At 34.4% G+C, this 17,257-nt stretch overlaps 2 protein-coding genes across 2 annotated transcripts; one reads left to right on the top strand and one right to left on the bottom strand.

Annotated features, from left to right (window-relative positions):
* Window positions 1-12,044: 12,044 nt before the first annotated feature.
* LOC116341715 (protein phosphatase 1 regulatory subunit 12A-like) lies at window positions 12,045-13,544 on the top strand. Its single transcript, XM_031768953.1, has 9 exons — window positions 12,045-12,148; window positions 12,220-12,266; window positions 12,330-12,431; window positions 12,493-12,687; window positions 12,756-12,771; window positions 12,835-12,881; window positions 12,948-13,055; window positions 13,117-13,215; window positions 13,272-13,544. Exons 1-9 carry the CDS (start codon window positions 12,090-12,092, stop codon window positions 13,391-13,393), a joined length of 795 nt encoding a protein of 264 aa, XP_031624813.1. The 5' UTR covers window positions 12,045-12,089; the 3' UTR covers window positions 13,394-13,544.
* Window positions 13,545-14,043: 499 nt separating this feature from the next.
* LOC116341698 lies at window positions 14,044-15,626 on the bottom strand. Its single transcript, XM_031768926.1, has 3 exons — window positions 15,511-15,626; window positions 14,401-15,281; window positions 14,044-14,330 (listed from the first exon to the last, which is right to left on the bottom strand). The coding sequence occupies exons 2-3, from the start codon at window positions 15,206-15,208 to the stop codon at window positions 14,077-14,079; spliced, it is 1,062 nt and encodes a 353-aa protein (XP_031624786.1). The 5' UTR covers window positions 15,209-15,281; window positions 15,511-15,626; the 3' UTR covers window positions 14,044-14,076.
* Between the last annotated feature and the right edge of the window lie 1,631 nt (window positions 15,627-17,257).

Here is a 17,257-nt window from a genome sequence, read left to right as displayed (position 1 = left end):
TAGCAACACGAATATAATTGATTATGGCATTCAAGTGAAACAAGGTTCATAATCAAATCAATAGGATTCACATTTGACGAATGTTTTTATGTGGGTTAAATGCACGAAGAGAGAATGCACGCGAGAGGAAGAGCGAACGTTAAAGCAATAGAATTGATCATGGTACAATACGTCCGAAGATTTTTACAATTAAAATTCAACTTTGGTTTGGTTGGCGATATTCATATGGTGCATATGATTAAACTATAACTCAATTATGATATCGGTTGCACAAAGGACGTATAAATGTATTATTATTGTTCGTTTTATGATGCAATATCGTCATATGTGAATTGTATTCAATATCCCGGCGAGCAAATGAATGAGCCAAGTGTGTGGGAAATTTAAAGAGAGAAGGAGATATAGAGTGGGAGCAAGAGAAAGAGAGTGAGAGAGAGAAAATGAGAAGAGACAGAGAGAAGAAGAAGGTAAGAGAGGGAGGGAGAAAGAGGTAGTGAGATTGAAAAGTTTTGCGCTGATTTCTCCCTTCGGCTATGTGTTTGCGTTGAACGCGTTCATACTCGAGCCTCCATTTCAAATCAAGATTTAAAATAATTTCACCATATGAAAATGTTCAAATGAAAGTTTTTCATACACACACATACCATTTTATATCACACGTGTGATAGGATCGAAGCGTTCCATAGACAAAATGAATAATTTTATGGCCAACTGTATGAAATGCAGCAGACGGCCACCGTAAATGCATTTTGAAAAAGAGAGAATGAAAGTGTCGACTTTTGTGCAGCGCAAATTTGCTGGAAAAACTTTTTCAGTTGAATATTACAAACTGTCTGTCTGGCTGTGTGAAACGTACAATATGCATGTGTGTGAATTGAAATCTTGCGGAGCACCGAGTAAGTCGAACACGATGTTGCATCAACGTGTGTCTATGTATGTTTGTCTGTATTTAGATACCATTATTCTGAGTTTGAAGCGCATATGCAAAAATTTTAATCTCGTTTTAGTGAATGTGTGTACGATTTTATGGATCTATCCGAAAAAGGTATTGGCGTGCACCGAAAAAACCGATGCCATATCAACGGAGTCCATTGCATTTGCAATGTGTCTCATTTCGTCAAAACAATGTTTATAAAATGTTTGAAGCGCTTAATTTCAAAGCGTTTGTTTGCGGTATGGCATACACAACAGATGCGCGCACGCTTTTCCAAAAACGATGAATGGAAAACACTCTCTACCGTTTATACTTTTATCGTAATTGAGTAAAAGATTCAAAGACACATTCAAGTAAAACAATGCATGAACTCTGTATATTTGAGCTCGATGTTCTTTGCAACGCGCGCTCACCATGTTTGAACATATTTTCTCTATTCGATTCGATATAAACTTTGACCGTCTTTCTCTTGCTCTGCTTGAGCATGAGTTTTTGAAAAATGTTTTGTATTTCATGCATTTGGTATGCAATAGCATACGTACACTCGAACTTGCTCCTTTTTCAAATAAAATATAATGTTCATTTCTCAATGCACACTGCGTATTATACTGTAATGGCATGTGTCTCGTGCTTGAGCCTTCGGGAGTTTATGAAATCTAACATATATATTTGTGCGTTTGTTCTTCCGCACTCATTGTGCTGTTGTCATGGTTTGCCTTTTTTTTCGCTCTTCAAAAAATACAGAGCTGGGCATACGATAAGCTATACCAAATGCCAACCCACCACACCACCATCACCGATTTAACATTTGTTTGTTATTGTTTTAAAGCTAAAAGTTAATCAAATCTATTTTATGCGGCATTTCTATGGCCATTCCATTATCTATTATGTTTTCATGTTTTCGAAATGGAACTTAATTGCAATCTCTTTGTTTGTTCAAAATATTGCATTACATTGTTTGCATGCGATTTGGCGTTGGAGATATTCCTCATACACAAACACCATCACACACACCAATCAAATACTTTGTTGTTGCCAGAAAGTGAATACGTATTTAACAAAAAAGTGACCAAGTTGAATTTAAAATTTTAACGATAAAATTTTGCAGTCATGAAGTCAATTTGCGTTCTATTAAAGTAAGCAATTTCCCATTCGATGTAATCAACACTTTTACATTCTACTAGTGTTTTTTTCGGTTACCAGCACACCACTGAGCTATACTAAATCCAAATACAGTAATATATTTGTAAGCCAAAGTGCATTATTTATTCTTCATTTTTGATTTCATAACCAAAATCACTCTCTCCATTTTGCTCCGTCTCTTTCAAAATCACATGCATTCCGTAAAAACGTAATCACATCTGAAATGAAACAAGGGCTAAGTGCTTTGGCGTGAATGTGAAATTTTAATTAATTTCTGGTGCCGGAATGTTTATGTGTGTGTGTGTAATTTCGTCGTTTTCAGTGACCGGTTCGCGCATATTTCTATGCTTGCCTAAATACGCTAGGTAGCATAGATATGCCAAGCATAGCCGCAAACGCAACCGACGCATCGCCGTTCACTCTATATGAACAATACACATGTTCGTTTATGCAGACGACCGTGCGCATACAATATAGCTCGAATCGAATGGCGACGGGTGCGTTGCGGCTTACGTCTCCGCTATGCTTAGCATAGCTATCAGGCATAGAAATATGCGCGAACCGGTCACTGGTCGTTTTTCAATTTCTCAAATAAATTTACATTTTTGTCCATTCATTTCAATGTAGTATTTACAATGTCAATAAATTTTCCTGTGCGAATGTGTCTATTCAGCCATTTTCTGTTTGCCTGTGCCATGTTCATTCTTATATTTAGGTTATATGTAAATAAAACTTTATTGAAAATTTATGTCATTTTCAAATCCCCAAACCCCAATGTCAAAGCATATGTTCAAACACACAACGCAAACATAATGCGAACCGAATGTACAACAGAGAATTCGATTAAGTTTGATTATCCGCCGTAAGTTATATGTATGTATGGTAACGGAAAAATGTTCACTACTTTTTCTTTGGTGAAAATATTTTGTATGGAAGATGGACGAAAAAAAGTGTGTTATTTCGCCGTACAACTCACCATTGGCTTCTATCATTGAATAATCGGAATTGTTTTCTGTTAATAACTTTAGTGCTGGTACGTACATAAACCTGACTTAATTCATGTGAGTAATATACTGTAGCAATTTTGCAGGAACTTTTCGAAGTCGATGAAGATTTAAATATCATTTGAACATCTCACTGTTCCACTTGCATTAGCCTTGTTACCAACTGCAACTACTGCATGAATCCAACTCACCGAACATATTCATTCGTGCTCAGAGAATGAACGGAACACAAAAAGCAAAACTATATCCTCGTTCTCTCTCTGTGTGTGTCCTTCCCTCTCTTTTATCGTCCCTCTCACTCTACCCTGTTCTCTCATTCTCGGTGTATAACTAATGCTACGAAACTATTTATCATATCTTCGAAAATTGCTATCATAGTTTAACACCTGCATTATAATTGCATGGTTTCCTACTGTAATAATATTATGGTTTGTTTTAGGTAATGTGTATGTATGTGAGCGTGCTTGCTGTTGATGTCTCTGTCTCTCCTGTTTGGCTTGAGTGTTTTGTGTCAAGTTATAGTGCATTTTGGGTTTTTATTGAAGCATTTTCCGTTTTTAAATGGATTTAGGCTTATTGCCTGTGCTTTGTAATGTACTGGATCCAACTCAGCTTCATACACACATACTACATGCGTATACGTGAATTCGGTGTATGCGAGTGAGATGGGTCGATGGTTGGAATGTTATTGTTATGCAGATACAGTCATAAAATCGTCTCGGTCATATGGTTCGTATGGTGATGGATCGTAATGCAATCAACAGCATCGATTGCATCAAATGTTGTTGTTGTTGTGTGTGTTTGGTTAGTTTCTTGTTCACACCTCGAACTTTTATGTATTATTTATATCGGTAAAACGTATTTGCCAACTGCTTTCAATAGTTCACTTTTCCTCCCTCGCTCTCTCTCTCTCTCTCTTTCTCTCTCCTTCTAGAGATAGAGCTTTTGATTCATACATTTATGAGCAAAGTCATTTTCCGCCATATTTCAAAATCAACTTGAAAATAGGATTCATCGAAAAACGCATACATTTAACCATCAACACATAGCTCCATCTCATTCTCTGCTCTAGTTGTTGGCGATTCCGTTCAGTGTCTGTCTTCTTTTTTTTCCACTTTTCTGTATCTGGTTAGCCGCATCGCGCCACCGTGTGGTTTTACTATATTGAATGATGATGTTTCCACTCGGCAAATAAATTTTAAAGGTTTTTATGGCGAATAATAACAATGCAGTTTGTTAAGCCAGAGTGTATCAGAATGTGTTTCGAGTTCGGTTGGTCGGTCGATTGTTGGCCGACAACGGTTACTTACTGGTATATGAAGTATGAATGTGTTACATTCCATTCGCTCAGTGCACCTCAGCGTGCATAGTTTCAAGCAAATAGCACATAACAAGAGTTAAGATTTACAACCCAAATAAATCTTCAGCGATGATAGTTTCATGTTATGCAAATGTTTCTCTTTTTTTCCCTCGTATGTGTGAAAAATAAACTCGCCGAGTAAAATATAGTTCTTTTTAGTGCTTACGTGTACTCGGTACTCTCTATCCTATTGAATGGCATATATAGAGCGTATGTGAAAGCACCATGCAAGTGAATAAACGATGTTTACTCCACTTCGACGACTGGGCGCGCGAGATTCACTCTACCACTCGCTACCACTACCCGATATTCACGAATAGGGAATGTGTGTATCATTTTCACGTTAATTTTCTTTATCCGCACATTGGTTTGGATCCCTTTCACCATCGCGCTAGAGAATTACTTACGATGACTTATTCCCATTCATAATCCGGTGAGAATTGTTGTTGCACGAAAAGCGAAGCGAGTGTGTCGGTTTAGTTAATGCTAACATTTTGCTTTCTTCGTTTTGTATTAATCCAAATGAATACAAAAACTTTCATCATGGATAAAAATGTTGTGTGTTTTGTGTGGTGGCTGTAATCGTATGAAATAAAATGAAAAAAAGAGTATTTTTCGATTTTATGAAACGAAACAAATCGAACAACGGCAACAACAAACCGAACGACCTGTATCCATTGTCACTTGTTTAATAATGCATGAAAACATGAAATATTTGCGTGTGTGCAACGATGGAACGGGAAGATCGAGATGAAAAAAGACGTTTACATTCACATAAACCCGCTTTCGATATGCTTTAGTTTGATCGTCTTATGGCCATCTCGAGTTGCTTAGTTGCTTTCATCGTAAAATCATCTTTGCATAAATAAATAAATATGCTACATCATTCGAAATGCATAAAGAAACACGATAAGAGCAGCGCAATATGGCATTAGCCACGAAATGTGCAACAACTTCGATGTAATGCTGGCATAACACACACACATCGAGTACTCCCTCACAATCAACCATACAAAGTCTTGTCATCATAAGCAACATTTTCAATCCAGTTCCATTTTTTTTCCTCTCATCGGTAGCGTTGTCACTGCTGTGATGCTTGTTTTGTGTTTGTGTGTCTATGTTGTGCCAATTTATGTCCATATGCTTAAATTATTGTTGTTTATGCCATAAAATACTTGAGTGAGCACATGAATTTATGACTGTCGACGAAAAACCGAATTCGAAATCGAGCGAAACGGCAAAGATCGGAGGTGGATGGATGACAAAAATATATGCAAACAACGAACACATCAACTCAATAGCTTCCACATACAAAAATCCCATAATGCTGCTTGCACCTTTTTTTTCGTTCGCCAAATTGCTCTTTCTCTATCTATCGCGCTGGCCGACTCGACAATGGTTTCGACCTTTACCTTCCATTGCTGTCTGCAATCGCATTTTTTCAACGTTTTTATAGTCAATTGCTTTTCAAACTGAGATTTATGCAATTGAAATGCACTAAAGCAAATATTCTCGTCTCTATTGCTCCGAAATACTTTTGATGTTTTCTTTAGCGCCAAATGTCCATATGCGAATCAATGCAAACAGCAAGACAACTCCTTTCCAAATATATGTATAACTTGTTTTAAAATAAATCGAAAATTACTTTTCATGAATTTAATGTACGTAAATGAATTTCCCGTCGTTGCTTCGAATGACGGTAAGTGTTTGTATACGATGACGCGTCAAAATGAATCTAAAATCAAATGCAACAAGTGGCATTAAATTTCACTCAAATCGTGTTCCACAAATGAATTTTCACTCAACGCACAGTAAATCGAACATAATATAAATGTGATTCGTTTTACTCCGATAAGCTCAGTTGCGATTCAATAGCAATACAATCAACATCACCACTTTTGTGTGGGCCACATTCATTATTTCCTTGCGTCGATGTTTTACGTAAAATATTTTCGGATTTCGTGAAAACCATTGAATGCACCAAAAATGAAAGGAAAAAAATGATTTCAATCACACATATTTATTGGGTTCCGATAGTTAGTTGTACCGTAATTCCCATTTTCCATTTTATAGTATTTCACCGATGATGAAAACGACGAGAACAACACACACACACACTCTCATTCGAAAAAATACGGGCTTTACCAAATCGATGATAGCGCATGAGAGAGAGAACGATCTAATCAAATAAATACTGTGGGAAATTAAATTGAATGTAAGCCTTGGATTCATTGTCGTTAATACATGTGATTTCGATAATACACCATTTATGTGGAGTAATTCAAAAAGTCTTATGAAATTAGCTTGCATTTCCCATATGAAACACTTTCTCGCACTCTGTCTCTCCCTGTACCTCTGCCGCTCCACCACTTAAGTTATGTGTGTGCGACTGGTTGATGATGAAATCAAATGGCAACATTCGAGCCAAAATGTTGATGGAACTAGGAAGAACTACGAATTGGCCACACACGACTCTCAAAATCATGCACAAAAATTACAAAATTCGCAAAAGACGAATAGAGCGCGAAAGAGAAAGATGGAGAGCAAAAGAGAGAGAAAAAAAAAAAAAAAAAAACAAAACGAAAAGAAGAAGAAACGGAATGTTATTCGAAAAAACAGGCAGGAGGGATTTTCGAAATGTTATCGCTCGGAAAGCAGCTAACACGCAACACACGGGAAAAAAGAATTCACTTCTTTTGGCTTGAAAATCATCTTCTTCGTCGTTTATTTTTCTCTTCATTCAATGAGAATGATATCGTTCGGCGTTCGGTCTCCCCTTTTTGTTAAATGAACGGAGTCTTGATCAGCTTTTGTTATTCTATTTTTTTTATTCAAGTAATTATTCTTAAAGGATGAAATCCGAGAAGTGGAGGGTAAAAGAAATAATCAAAATAACGTGGCAACAACAATTAAAAGAAAATAAAACACATTTTTTACGAGACAAAAAAAATATGGTGAGAAAATTCATTTATGGGTGTTTTTTTTTAAAGCCGTTACACACGAGTAAATCGACATTTTTCTTGTTTTTAGAGAGAGAGAGAGAGAGAGAGAGAGAGAGCAAGTCACATTCAGCCGGCAGGAGAGCTCAACACATTACATGATGACGTACATCATTTGCAATCATTTTTCTTCCTTTTACTCTCTCTCTCTCTCTCTCTCTCTCTCTCTTTTTCTTGTTCTCTTTGAATCCTTGAAATTTGCCGTATATTTTACCTATGATGACAGTATAAATCAAAAGGCAAGAAAAATGGCAAATGCCAGTGAAAAAGGATTTAACCATTTTGTGGAAATATTTATGGGTAGTAAGCGTTCGAAATGAAATACCAAAAATGTGTACAAAATATGAATGCGATGTGAATTCGTCTAATTGAGGAAAACTTCTCTATCTCTTTCTTTTTCTGTGTGTCATTTCCTAAGAGGACAAGCAAAAAGCATTACTTTTGTGGTTTTCGTTGAAATTCATTGAAAATAGAGAGATTGACTTCAAAAGGGAAATGGAGAGACATATTGAGAGAGAAATAGAATGGTATTTTCCTGCACCGATTGAAACGAATCGGAATTAAAATGGAATTTATAGGTTTGTATTGCAACATGTACAAGTATAAATATTTGCTGACCACGAAAACCAATTGGGTTCCTATATGAACAATACGGAACGAAATATTACACAACGAATTTATGCTGTGCATATTCTCAATGTTGTGCTGATTTTGATTTGCGGTTTAAGAAGAACTCTTCATTTTCGTTTTTTCGGTTGTTGTTCTTTGGTTTTTTTTTCCTACTCAACTTGTTCGTGTGTTCAATCGAGCACACAAATGCTCGAGAAAAAAATCACATTCAAATGCAGTCAATGTCAGAAGTCAGCATGCAGCAAACGTAAACAAATGGTCAACTTTAAAATATCTTCTATTTTGCCTATATTTTTATAGCATTCCGTTCAATTTATATGATTTATTTTACATACGATGAACACTTTTTGCGTCGCTCCTGCTGAATGAATTTGTGTCAGCACAATTTATAAACAGATTTTCATGGTTTAAATTCGATTTATTTTGAACGAAAGAAAAAACTTCTGAACTGATTTGAATTCGTGACCAAATTTTGTTTGGATCAATTGTTTGACCTTCTTTTCGATGAATTGTTCCTGTCTCTCCCTCCCTCTCTGTCCGTGTAAATCTCTTTTGTGTGACAGATTCTTTTGGTTTCGGATTTTAGAATTTGGTTTGAACGAGCACACTCTCTCTGGTTAAAATATTGTTGGTCGAATGAGGTGAACGAAATGCTAAAAACGCTTATGAATGAGAGGGAAAAAAGCCAAAGATTAATATTTATGATGATTGTGTTGTGTGTTGCGTTTGGTCGGTCAGATTCGTGTGTGATTTATGGGTTATCATATGCGTCGCGTTTATCATTTGTCGTTTCAACATTTTCGTTTGATTCTGGCTAAACTCCGATAAAACCGCCAATCACCAAGCACGATTCATTCCGTTTATTATTCACATTTGAATGGTTGAGAAAAATAATGACTCAAATTATTTCTAATTTTCAAAAATGAAACATAGAAAAATGTGCATTACTAAGAGTGAAACTTTATAAAATAACTCACAAGATCGATTCATAAGAAAAAAATTCCATTGAAACATAAAAAAAATATCCCGAATGTAGGCAAATTTGAATCATAAAATTTGAACACGCAAGAGTGAAACAAAATAAATATCCACGTTTCAATTATTGATATATATTTTTCCAAATTTCATTCATATTTATTTTTTCCCTATATTTCATTCTTCAAATTAAAAATATTTGAGTCATGATTTTTCTCAGGCATTCATTCAACAACAACAGTCACAATAGCGACACAGATGCAAAATAGATTGAATAGAGAAAACGCACACTGAGATCGAGGGGAGAGGTGGAAGCAATGGAGAGAGAGAAAAAAAGAACTGCACGTCACGAGTACAACGGTAACAGTAATAGTAACATGCATTGACCATTCAAGATGCATGCAAGCGCGTCCATGAATGGCAAACGATGAACAGTTATTTTTGTTGTATTTATAAATCAACATCCGATGGCAATGCAAATCAAATGAAATAGGCACGTTTCTCATCCACATTTTGGCCGCTGTTGTGCATTCAAAAATCGCATAAAGCGTCAGACATGGAAAAACATTAATTCAGGCACGAGGCACAATCTGCAAATAGATGCGAATATGTGTGTGTGTACTCTGTTGTGAACCAAAGCATGCGGTCGGCTACGATGGATGAGTGTATTTATTTGGTTGAAAGCGGATAAAACGAGTCAACACCAATCAATTTTCAACACATTCACACGATGCCCAGCGTCGGCGATCGCTTTTTTTTCTCTCTATCTCCCTGTTCAGTAATTTATTCATCTGAAACACTCTTTTGTTTCGTTTTTATTCGATCATCACTCTTTTTCGTCTCTATGAATCTGCTTTTATTGTTGTTGTCGCAACAGTGCATGAAACACAGTTCATGCAATCGATGCGATAGCTTTCCATCGAATGAGATGCATTTCATATCCGACAATAACATTGTTTTTATTTACGTTCGAAAGTCGAACTGAACTAAAGCTCACCACTTTTATTAGTGAGTCGGGAAAAATTGACAAATAATTTTAGTTTTGATAGATAGATGATGACTTTGCATTTTTTGCACACTGTCAACGAGGCGCAGATTTCATGTGAATTTACGCGCTGAGTACGTGCATTCACGATTTATGAATGCGATTACACAACTCACTACATTTATTATTCATTCGTTCGCATTTTATAACCAGATATGTGTTTAAGTGTCGCATTTATTGTACCCGAGAATGATAAATTAATCGCACATTCGACATGGTACAGACACAAAACATATGTATATGTATGTGTCAATCAGATGCCAACTGCTGTGAAAGAAACACAGAAAAAACTGTACGATTCGCAATCAAGACCCTATTGTAGTTCAATAGACACTAATCGGAATTGTTGCCGGCGATAGTTTGACCATCCATTTTATTTTCTTCATTTCGATGGGCTTTTTTACTTGTTAATTAAATTACTACATGACTTTTTCATAAAGTATTGACGGCAAAAATACGATGTAAAATATTTCAAACATTTTAAGTTTATTTAGTTCGTTTAACCTGGTAAAATTTCATTAGAAACAGTCAAATAAGTGTGAAACAGTGTCAATGAAATGAATGTGTATTCTCGTTGGAAATTTACATCTTGTTATCTTGACAGGATGAAACTGGACATACACTACTTCATGAATTCACTGGAAGAAGTATGTTATCTGATAAATATTTTACACAGAATGTAACTAGATATTCAATGTATATTTGGAGATATCTATCTAACCAGTTTCAGTCATTAAATGATCATTTCTTTGGTAGATTTTACATTGGGAGTGAAAGCACTTATTCAGTACGGGGCCGATACCACAATCAAAAATAATTTAGGAAAAACAGTGACCATGCACGAGACTTGGGTCATACAAAAATCATCGACCTTTTATCAATTTCAAATATTAATCAAACCAGCACCAAATCTATCACCGCATAATAAAATCTGTTTCATTGTTATTTTGTGGTTAAATACATTTTATTCATTTATTAGAAAAAATGCAACAATTATTGTGTATAAAATTAATCAATACTGGGTTATTTACTTGAAAAATGACAAAAAAGAATGAATTTTGATAACCGATATTGCATACGTACTTTGAGTTACTTTTTGGAATTAAAATATGACGAAATTTGCGTATGTACAGTCTTTTAGATTAAGAAAAAAAACGATTATCGTTCATTGAATGTAATTTTTTAAGACACATTCTAATATCTCGCTTTTTAAATCTTCTCTCTTATAGTACTTTTTTACTTTTTACTTCTGGCCATTAGTCCAATCTTGTTCACAAAGTGAGGTCAAAATACTTTGAATTGATTGTTTTTTTCAGTTAATAATTTTGAATTTTCTTTTGTGTCTGACTAATGGTTATCACATATTGCAAAAAGATAAAAAAAATTATTGTTATATTTTTTGCGCCTCAAAAAAGAGTATATATATATAGTAAATATGGGAAAGATTTTGTATAAAAACGGAAAAATCAAATGCTCAATGGCGATTTCATACTTTTTTTTTGATTATATGTGTTGAAAAATCATTATTTGAATCATAACTCGCTAATGTAAATGAGTGAGTTTAGTGTTTATACAGTGATTGATATTTGTTAATTTCGCTGGCGCTGAAATATTGCTGTTAAATGTGAATGAGTACATTATACATTCGAACGGCGCGTCGCGTTTTGATTAAAATTATCAACGGTTTTTCACAAATTAAAATTCGGTGTTGATGCTCGATCGACTGCTATCTTTTCGACATACGTAATTCGTTTAAATTCTGTCGCTGTTCAATCATTTTAAGAGGACTAGTATCTAATCAATATTCAAAATATATTTCATTTCAAATATAACTTGACTTTTGACAAAGGAAATTGCGTTAAATTTCAATGTCAAACTTCCATGAGATTGTTATGCCTCGAATATCGAATTTAAAAAGCAACTGTTCATTCAATCATTTTCAGTTATACTTTAAATTTCATTCGGTTTGGAACACTGTGAACAAATAAATTTGTGAGAAATGAATTTCCTGGTTATATTTGTTATAATTGTAAATGCGAGTGCAGGAGGTTGTGCCACGTAAGTCATTACATTCGGTGAAAATATGTTTGATGTAAAAGACGTGTATTTTTACGTTGTAAAAACTTCAGATATAGCCATTTGGATGCGTTAAGCTCAATGATACAACTTTTGAAAGGTAAATTTCAAATATTCGTCAATAAAATGCAAACCAACGTTTCTCTCGTTTATCTATAACTAGGTCAATTGAAAATGGCCGAAATGGTAACGGAAATGGGTTGTATCAATGCAAAATATCCCCATGGTGGCGGCGGCAAAGTTTTACATGGTTGCACTGCAATTGGTATGTGATTTTAGGTTGACAAAAAAAAGTGAACATCATTACATGTCATTCAAACTATTAGGCAATCCCAAATGTGTTGAATATTTACTAAAGAATGGCGCGGACTATCAATTTATAGACGATCGCAAGTATAAGGCATTAGATTATGCCAAAATGTTTGCATCACTTCAAAAAGATGATTATGATAGAGTTTTTAAAATTGACTATAAAAGCGTCGCTGAAATACTCGAAAAAGTTGAATCATCGAATAGTACAGGTACGTTAAATAAATTTAATATAAACATATTTGAATCGATTTCTTATTTTTTTTTTCTCCATTTGTAGATTACGTCGTAGCCAAGTCAGTTGCAATGACATTGTTTCCTTATATATTTTTCAAATAAAATTTCATTTCTTTCTTTAGAGGATGCTATTTAAATAACACAGAATGGGAAGAAATCATGAGAGAAGGTACTAAGTTTGAAAAAATACTTAAAAAAAACTTCTAAAAAATCAAAATCTGTATACTTTTTACAGCTTTCAAGGGATATTTCAAAGAAGCAATTGAAGGTGGTATAAATCGTTTGGTCATTCATCCAATTCACAAAGGAGGAGGGACTTTTCTTCACAATTGTGCTAGTGCTAGTAATTTTGCTCATACCGTCGATTGATGTATGTCCATTTTTAAGCAATTTCTTTTATTTAGATTTTTATACATGCGCCAAAGTGCTATTGGAAAATGGAATTGATGTCGATATTCAAGATGATGATGGAAAAAAGGCATTGGATATCGCAAGAAGAAAAGGTAACGTTTGATATAGAATTTATATTCTGAGATTTATTTTCATATATTCTTTATAGGTTACACGGAAATTGCTGATTTAATAGTGAGAAAAAATAATATTGAGACATCAACTGATACTGAACAGTCAACCGAATTCATTAGTGAATATCGAGTCGATTCAGAACAGAATATCTTGTAACTCTCTTAGGCATTTAATAATTGGTCATAGTTTAATTTAGAACATTTCAAATAAAACCGGTTTTAACTATTGGAACAAAATCCAATCAAATGAGAGGCAAAACATTGTATTTTTTTTTCGTAATTATCAATATCAGGTCGAAAATCAATGACAGCAGTAATAAACATTAGCTTCATATTCAACTATTTTTTCATATAGATTTCTTTTTCACCGCAAGTTTTTTTTTGTTGTTGGCAAAGTATAAGACTGGGTCAAAAGATCGGGCGGCATAAGAATTCACTTAGAAAATCGCATTTACTGTATGATATCATCGAAAAATCGGATGGATTCTATAGCTGTGCTGTTGAAAAGCCATATAGAAGTCGGATGAATGTGGTGTTCAAAATCGGCGGAAAAGACGGCAATGAAGCTTTAGAAGCTGAATTTTTGAAAGAAGCTGAAGCATTGAAAATGTATTATCTCAATGGATTTGAGACAATCGGCGGAATTCGTGTATCTCTTTACAATGCCATCACAGTGGAAGACACCGAAAAAGTCGCCAATTACATGAATGACTTTTTGCAGAAACACAAAAAATAAACATATTTTGATTAATTATTGTCATTAAAAAAAGAAATAGTCAGATATTATCACAAATTGTTTTTCCTTGGTATTTAAAAAATGTCTCGATTTTATTTCTGTTTTTAATCAGGGTAGACAATCTCATTAAAACATTTTGTATTTTTGACGGGTCTATTATGAAACGTACTATTCAATATGTAACCAATATAAATAGTCAGTTTAGTCTCAATATCAACTTCAAGGTCAAAAGTACAACAATTTCGACCAGTTTGTCCTTGCTTCCCATTTAATCCATCAACTGCACTATTCTTTGGAATCTCCGCACTTCCATTCGAATGTAAAAATGTAAATACTCCATGAGCTCCACCGCGGCCTCCTACAAATAGAGTGTGAGTTTTTTTGGTATATTGTTCTTATTCATATTGATTGAACACATGGCGACTTACCATCACCTCCCGCACCAGTCCCTCCACAGCACCTCTGTGAAAATAATGTGAATACCTTCCAAGTAGTATAAATCATTGGAATACCAGGTTGAGTATGTTTTCCCTTGGTTTCTTTAAGCTTAGCATCATATCCTCTTTCTTTAAAGTATCTTTTATAATGTGAATTGACATAATTATCTCGAGTTTGAAAAGATAAAGTGTTTCCTTTGCTATCGAATTTTTCATCAAAAATAACGTAGACATCATCGCTACCAGTACCGTCTTGTCCATCACCACCTCGCCCGCCATTCAATTTAACAGTCAATGCATCTAAATTAGTCCCTTCATTTGCAATACCAACAAAATTTCCCGCATTTGTTCCTGGATTCCCGTGTTTCCCCGCAGCACCCTCTGATTCCAATGGTGGATGAGATTTTCCATCGACTCCATTCAAATAAAATGTTGCTTCTTGCAAAACGTCCCATTTATAAGCAAAAATATGAAGCGTTACTTCATTTGTTTTATTTAAATATAAGTCGCTATCAACGAAGAATGTGTCAACAGCAAACACACGAATAAGTACGAGATCAATTGATTGGCATTCAGAAAGTCGAATATGGGAACTTCGTACAAAGGTTCCTTCGATTGTCATCATCTTTTTCTCCGGATCGCATTCGTATGATATGGTTGTTCCATTTTCAGTCGAATGCAATCTATTTTGGAGCTCTTTACTAAATGGCAATATATCCGCGGTGGACTTGGCAAACACGTTTGTAGCTAATATCTTTTCCACACAAAGGAAATACATACACAGCAAAGCTTTTACCATTTTGAACAAAAGTCTGAAATTCGATTTCTAACCGATGTAACTTGCTTTAATGATTGCTCTTTCCACGTTTGCGCTATAAATATTGGTAATAGAGTCAAATTCAAACATGTTGTAAGTACAATTTTGAAATGCAAAAAAGCTAAAATATCAGATGAGGTGGATAGATTTGATTTGAAAAGAATATAATTCAAAAACTTGGCATCTAGCACTGCACTTGGCATAAGAACCAAAAAATAAACATATTTCGAATGAAATGAAATACAATAATCGAAAATTTCGATTCCAAATTGAAATTAACTTACGTTAATATCCTAAGATATGTACTTCAACCTTGATTTCAACAAAAACGGATTCACAACTGATTTTGTTTAAAACAGACCCCGAACTGCAAAGTACCGTGATGTGAATATAACTGATACTTCAAGCAAAAACATTTGAAGGATTTATACTTTATTTCCATGAAACTCATTTGATATAATAGATTCAGAGCTGATATTTTCACTCTGGTAGTGCGCGTACGCAGTAGGCTTTGCACTCCAAAATTGTTTGCGGCGCACACAATGACTGTATTTTCAATATGCAGTGCACATTTACATAGAAGTTTGACATTTGAAATATTAGTTTTGAATTTTTCGACAATTGTCAAACTTTTATGTAAATGTGTGTGCACATTGAAAATACAGTCATTGTGTGCACCGCACACAGTTTGTGAGTGCAAAGTCTACTGTGTGTGTGCACTACCAGAGTGAAAATACCAGTTCTGAATTGATTTATCAGGGAACGATATGAACTGCACTCCAAATGATAATTTAATGAACAACACTATTCGTCGCAATTTTGTAGTTATTTGAAGGTCTATCAATATTACTCAATAAATTCAGTGCAACTTACACAATACTAGAATAAAAAAAAAGTAGTTCAAGCAATGCAAGATTGTAATTGCAGTGAGTATTAAGCTAAAATAAACTTCAAATCGAACACTTTATTGATGCGATAGAAAATGGAAGTAAGAGCACAACAGAAATTAGAAGGTTGTTTGTAATTCAATTACAATTGGTTTGATAATAAATTAAAGGCATCAGAAATATAGCAACAAATATTTTTGCCATTCAGTCATGCCCATACCTGACTATTCTAAAAATGATTGAAAATGAAAAATATTCATATGAAATGTTTTCTACTGAATAAGCCTGACTTGATTCCATCATTCTTTTTAAAACAGACATTTTATTGATATATTTTCAGGCAGCTGATTCAACTCAGGATCCAACGTCAGGCGCCGAAATGGAGGGAAAACTATAGAAGTGATAGTGTTTGTTCCAATGTGAGTGTTTTTATAACCATAACAAGCGCTTCTATTATTTTCACACCATTTCAGCGCCAGCATTTCAGCTTCCTAGGCTCAATCATCTGTTTTAAATCGAAGATATTAATACTTAAACGATGATATTTTGTTCGAAACGATAACTACTTGAATTACAGTATTATCACTCTGTGTTTTTCGCTTATTGGACTATATATTTTTGCAATGTATCAATTTATCGTTTATTATCTAAATTAAGGAAAACCAAAAAGTTTACAAAGCTTAAAAAACTAAAAACATATTGATTATGTAAAGGGAACCTAAGCTCCTTGCACCGTACCAATCACTCATCAAATTAGTTTAGTTGGAAACATGACCGGAATATAAATACAGTGATTATCAGCATTAAAGCGTACCGTATGCACGTGACGATGTGATGATCATAGTGTACGTTTATTTATGGAATTTTAATAGCAAAACAATTGAACTTCTAATAATAATCAGAAATCAAGCAGCAATCAGTCACTTGTTTGCTTTAATTTTATAGTTCATAACTTTCTGCCACTTTAACGATAACAAAAGGAACTCGAAAATTATTTTACTCAATCGAATTGGTGGCATTTTATAGAATGGTTTTACACAGAGAGTGCTGAGATTAAAGCGAGTGTTTACCAATTCGTTTTAAAATTGTCGAGAAGCTTACACAAAATGCAGCCAATTTATTTCGAAACAATGGCCATAAATAA

This window comes from Contarinia nasturtii, unplaced genomic scaffold, assembly GCF_009176525.2.
Source record: "Contarinia nasturtii isolate CC-2019 unplaced genomic scaffold, AAFC_CNas_1.1 Cnas_scaffold_745, whole genome shotgun sequence".
Taxonomy (NCBI): Eukaryota; Metazoa; Arthropoda; class Insecta; order Diptera; family Cecidomyiidae; genus Contarinia; species Contarinia nasturtii.
Note: the sequence above shows the minus strand (reverse complement) of the source record. Positions and strands in the feature narration are given on the sequence as shown.

What these genes read in the sequence shown, in the direction of transcription:
- LOC116341715 (XM_031768953.1), top strand. Translation starts at nt 12,090, where the DNA reads ATGAATTTCCTGGTTATATTTGTTATAATTGTAAATGCGAGTGCAGGA. An exon ending in GGAAGAAATCATGAGAGAAG is followed by an intron (nt 12,882 to 12,947) that starts GTACTAAGTTTG and finishes TACTTTTTACAG; the next exon opens with CTTTCAAGGGATATTTCAAA. An exon ending in GGATATCGCAAGAAGAAAAG is followed by an intron (nt 13,216 to 13,271) that starts GTAACGTTTGAT and finishes TATTCTTTATAG; the next exon opens with GTTACACGGAAATTGCTGAT.
- LOC116341698 (XM_031768926.1), bottom strand. Translation starts at nt 15,208, where the DNA reads ATGGTAAAAGCTTTGCTGTGTATGTATTTCCTTTGTGTGGAAAAGATA. An exon ending in GACTGGTGCGGGAGGTGATG is followed by an intron (nt 14,331 to 14,400) that starts GTAAGTCGCCAT and finishes CTCTATTTGTAG; the next exon opens with GAGGCCGCGGTGGAGCTCAT.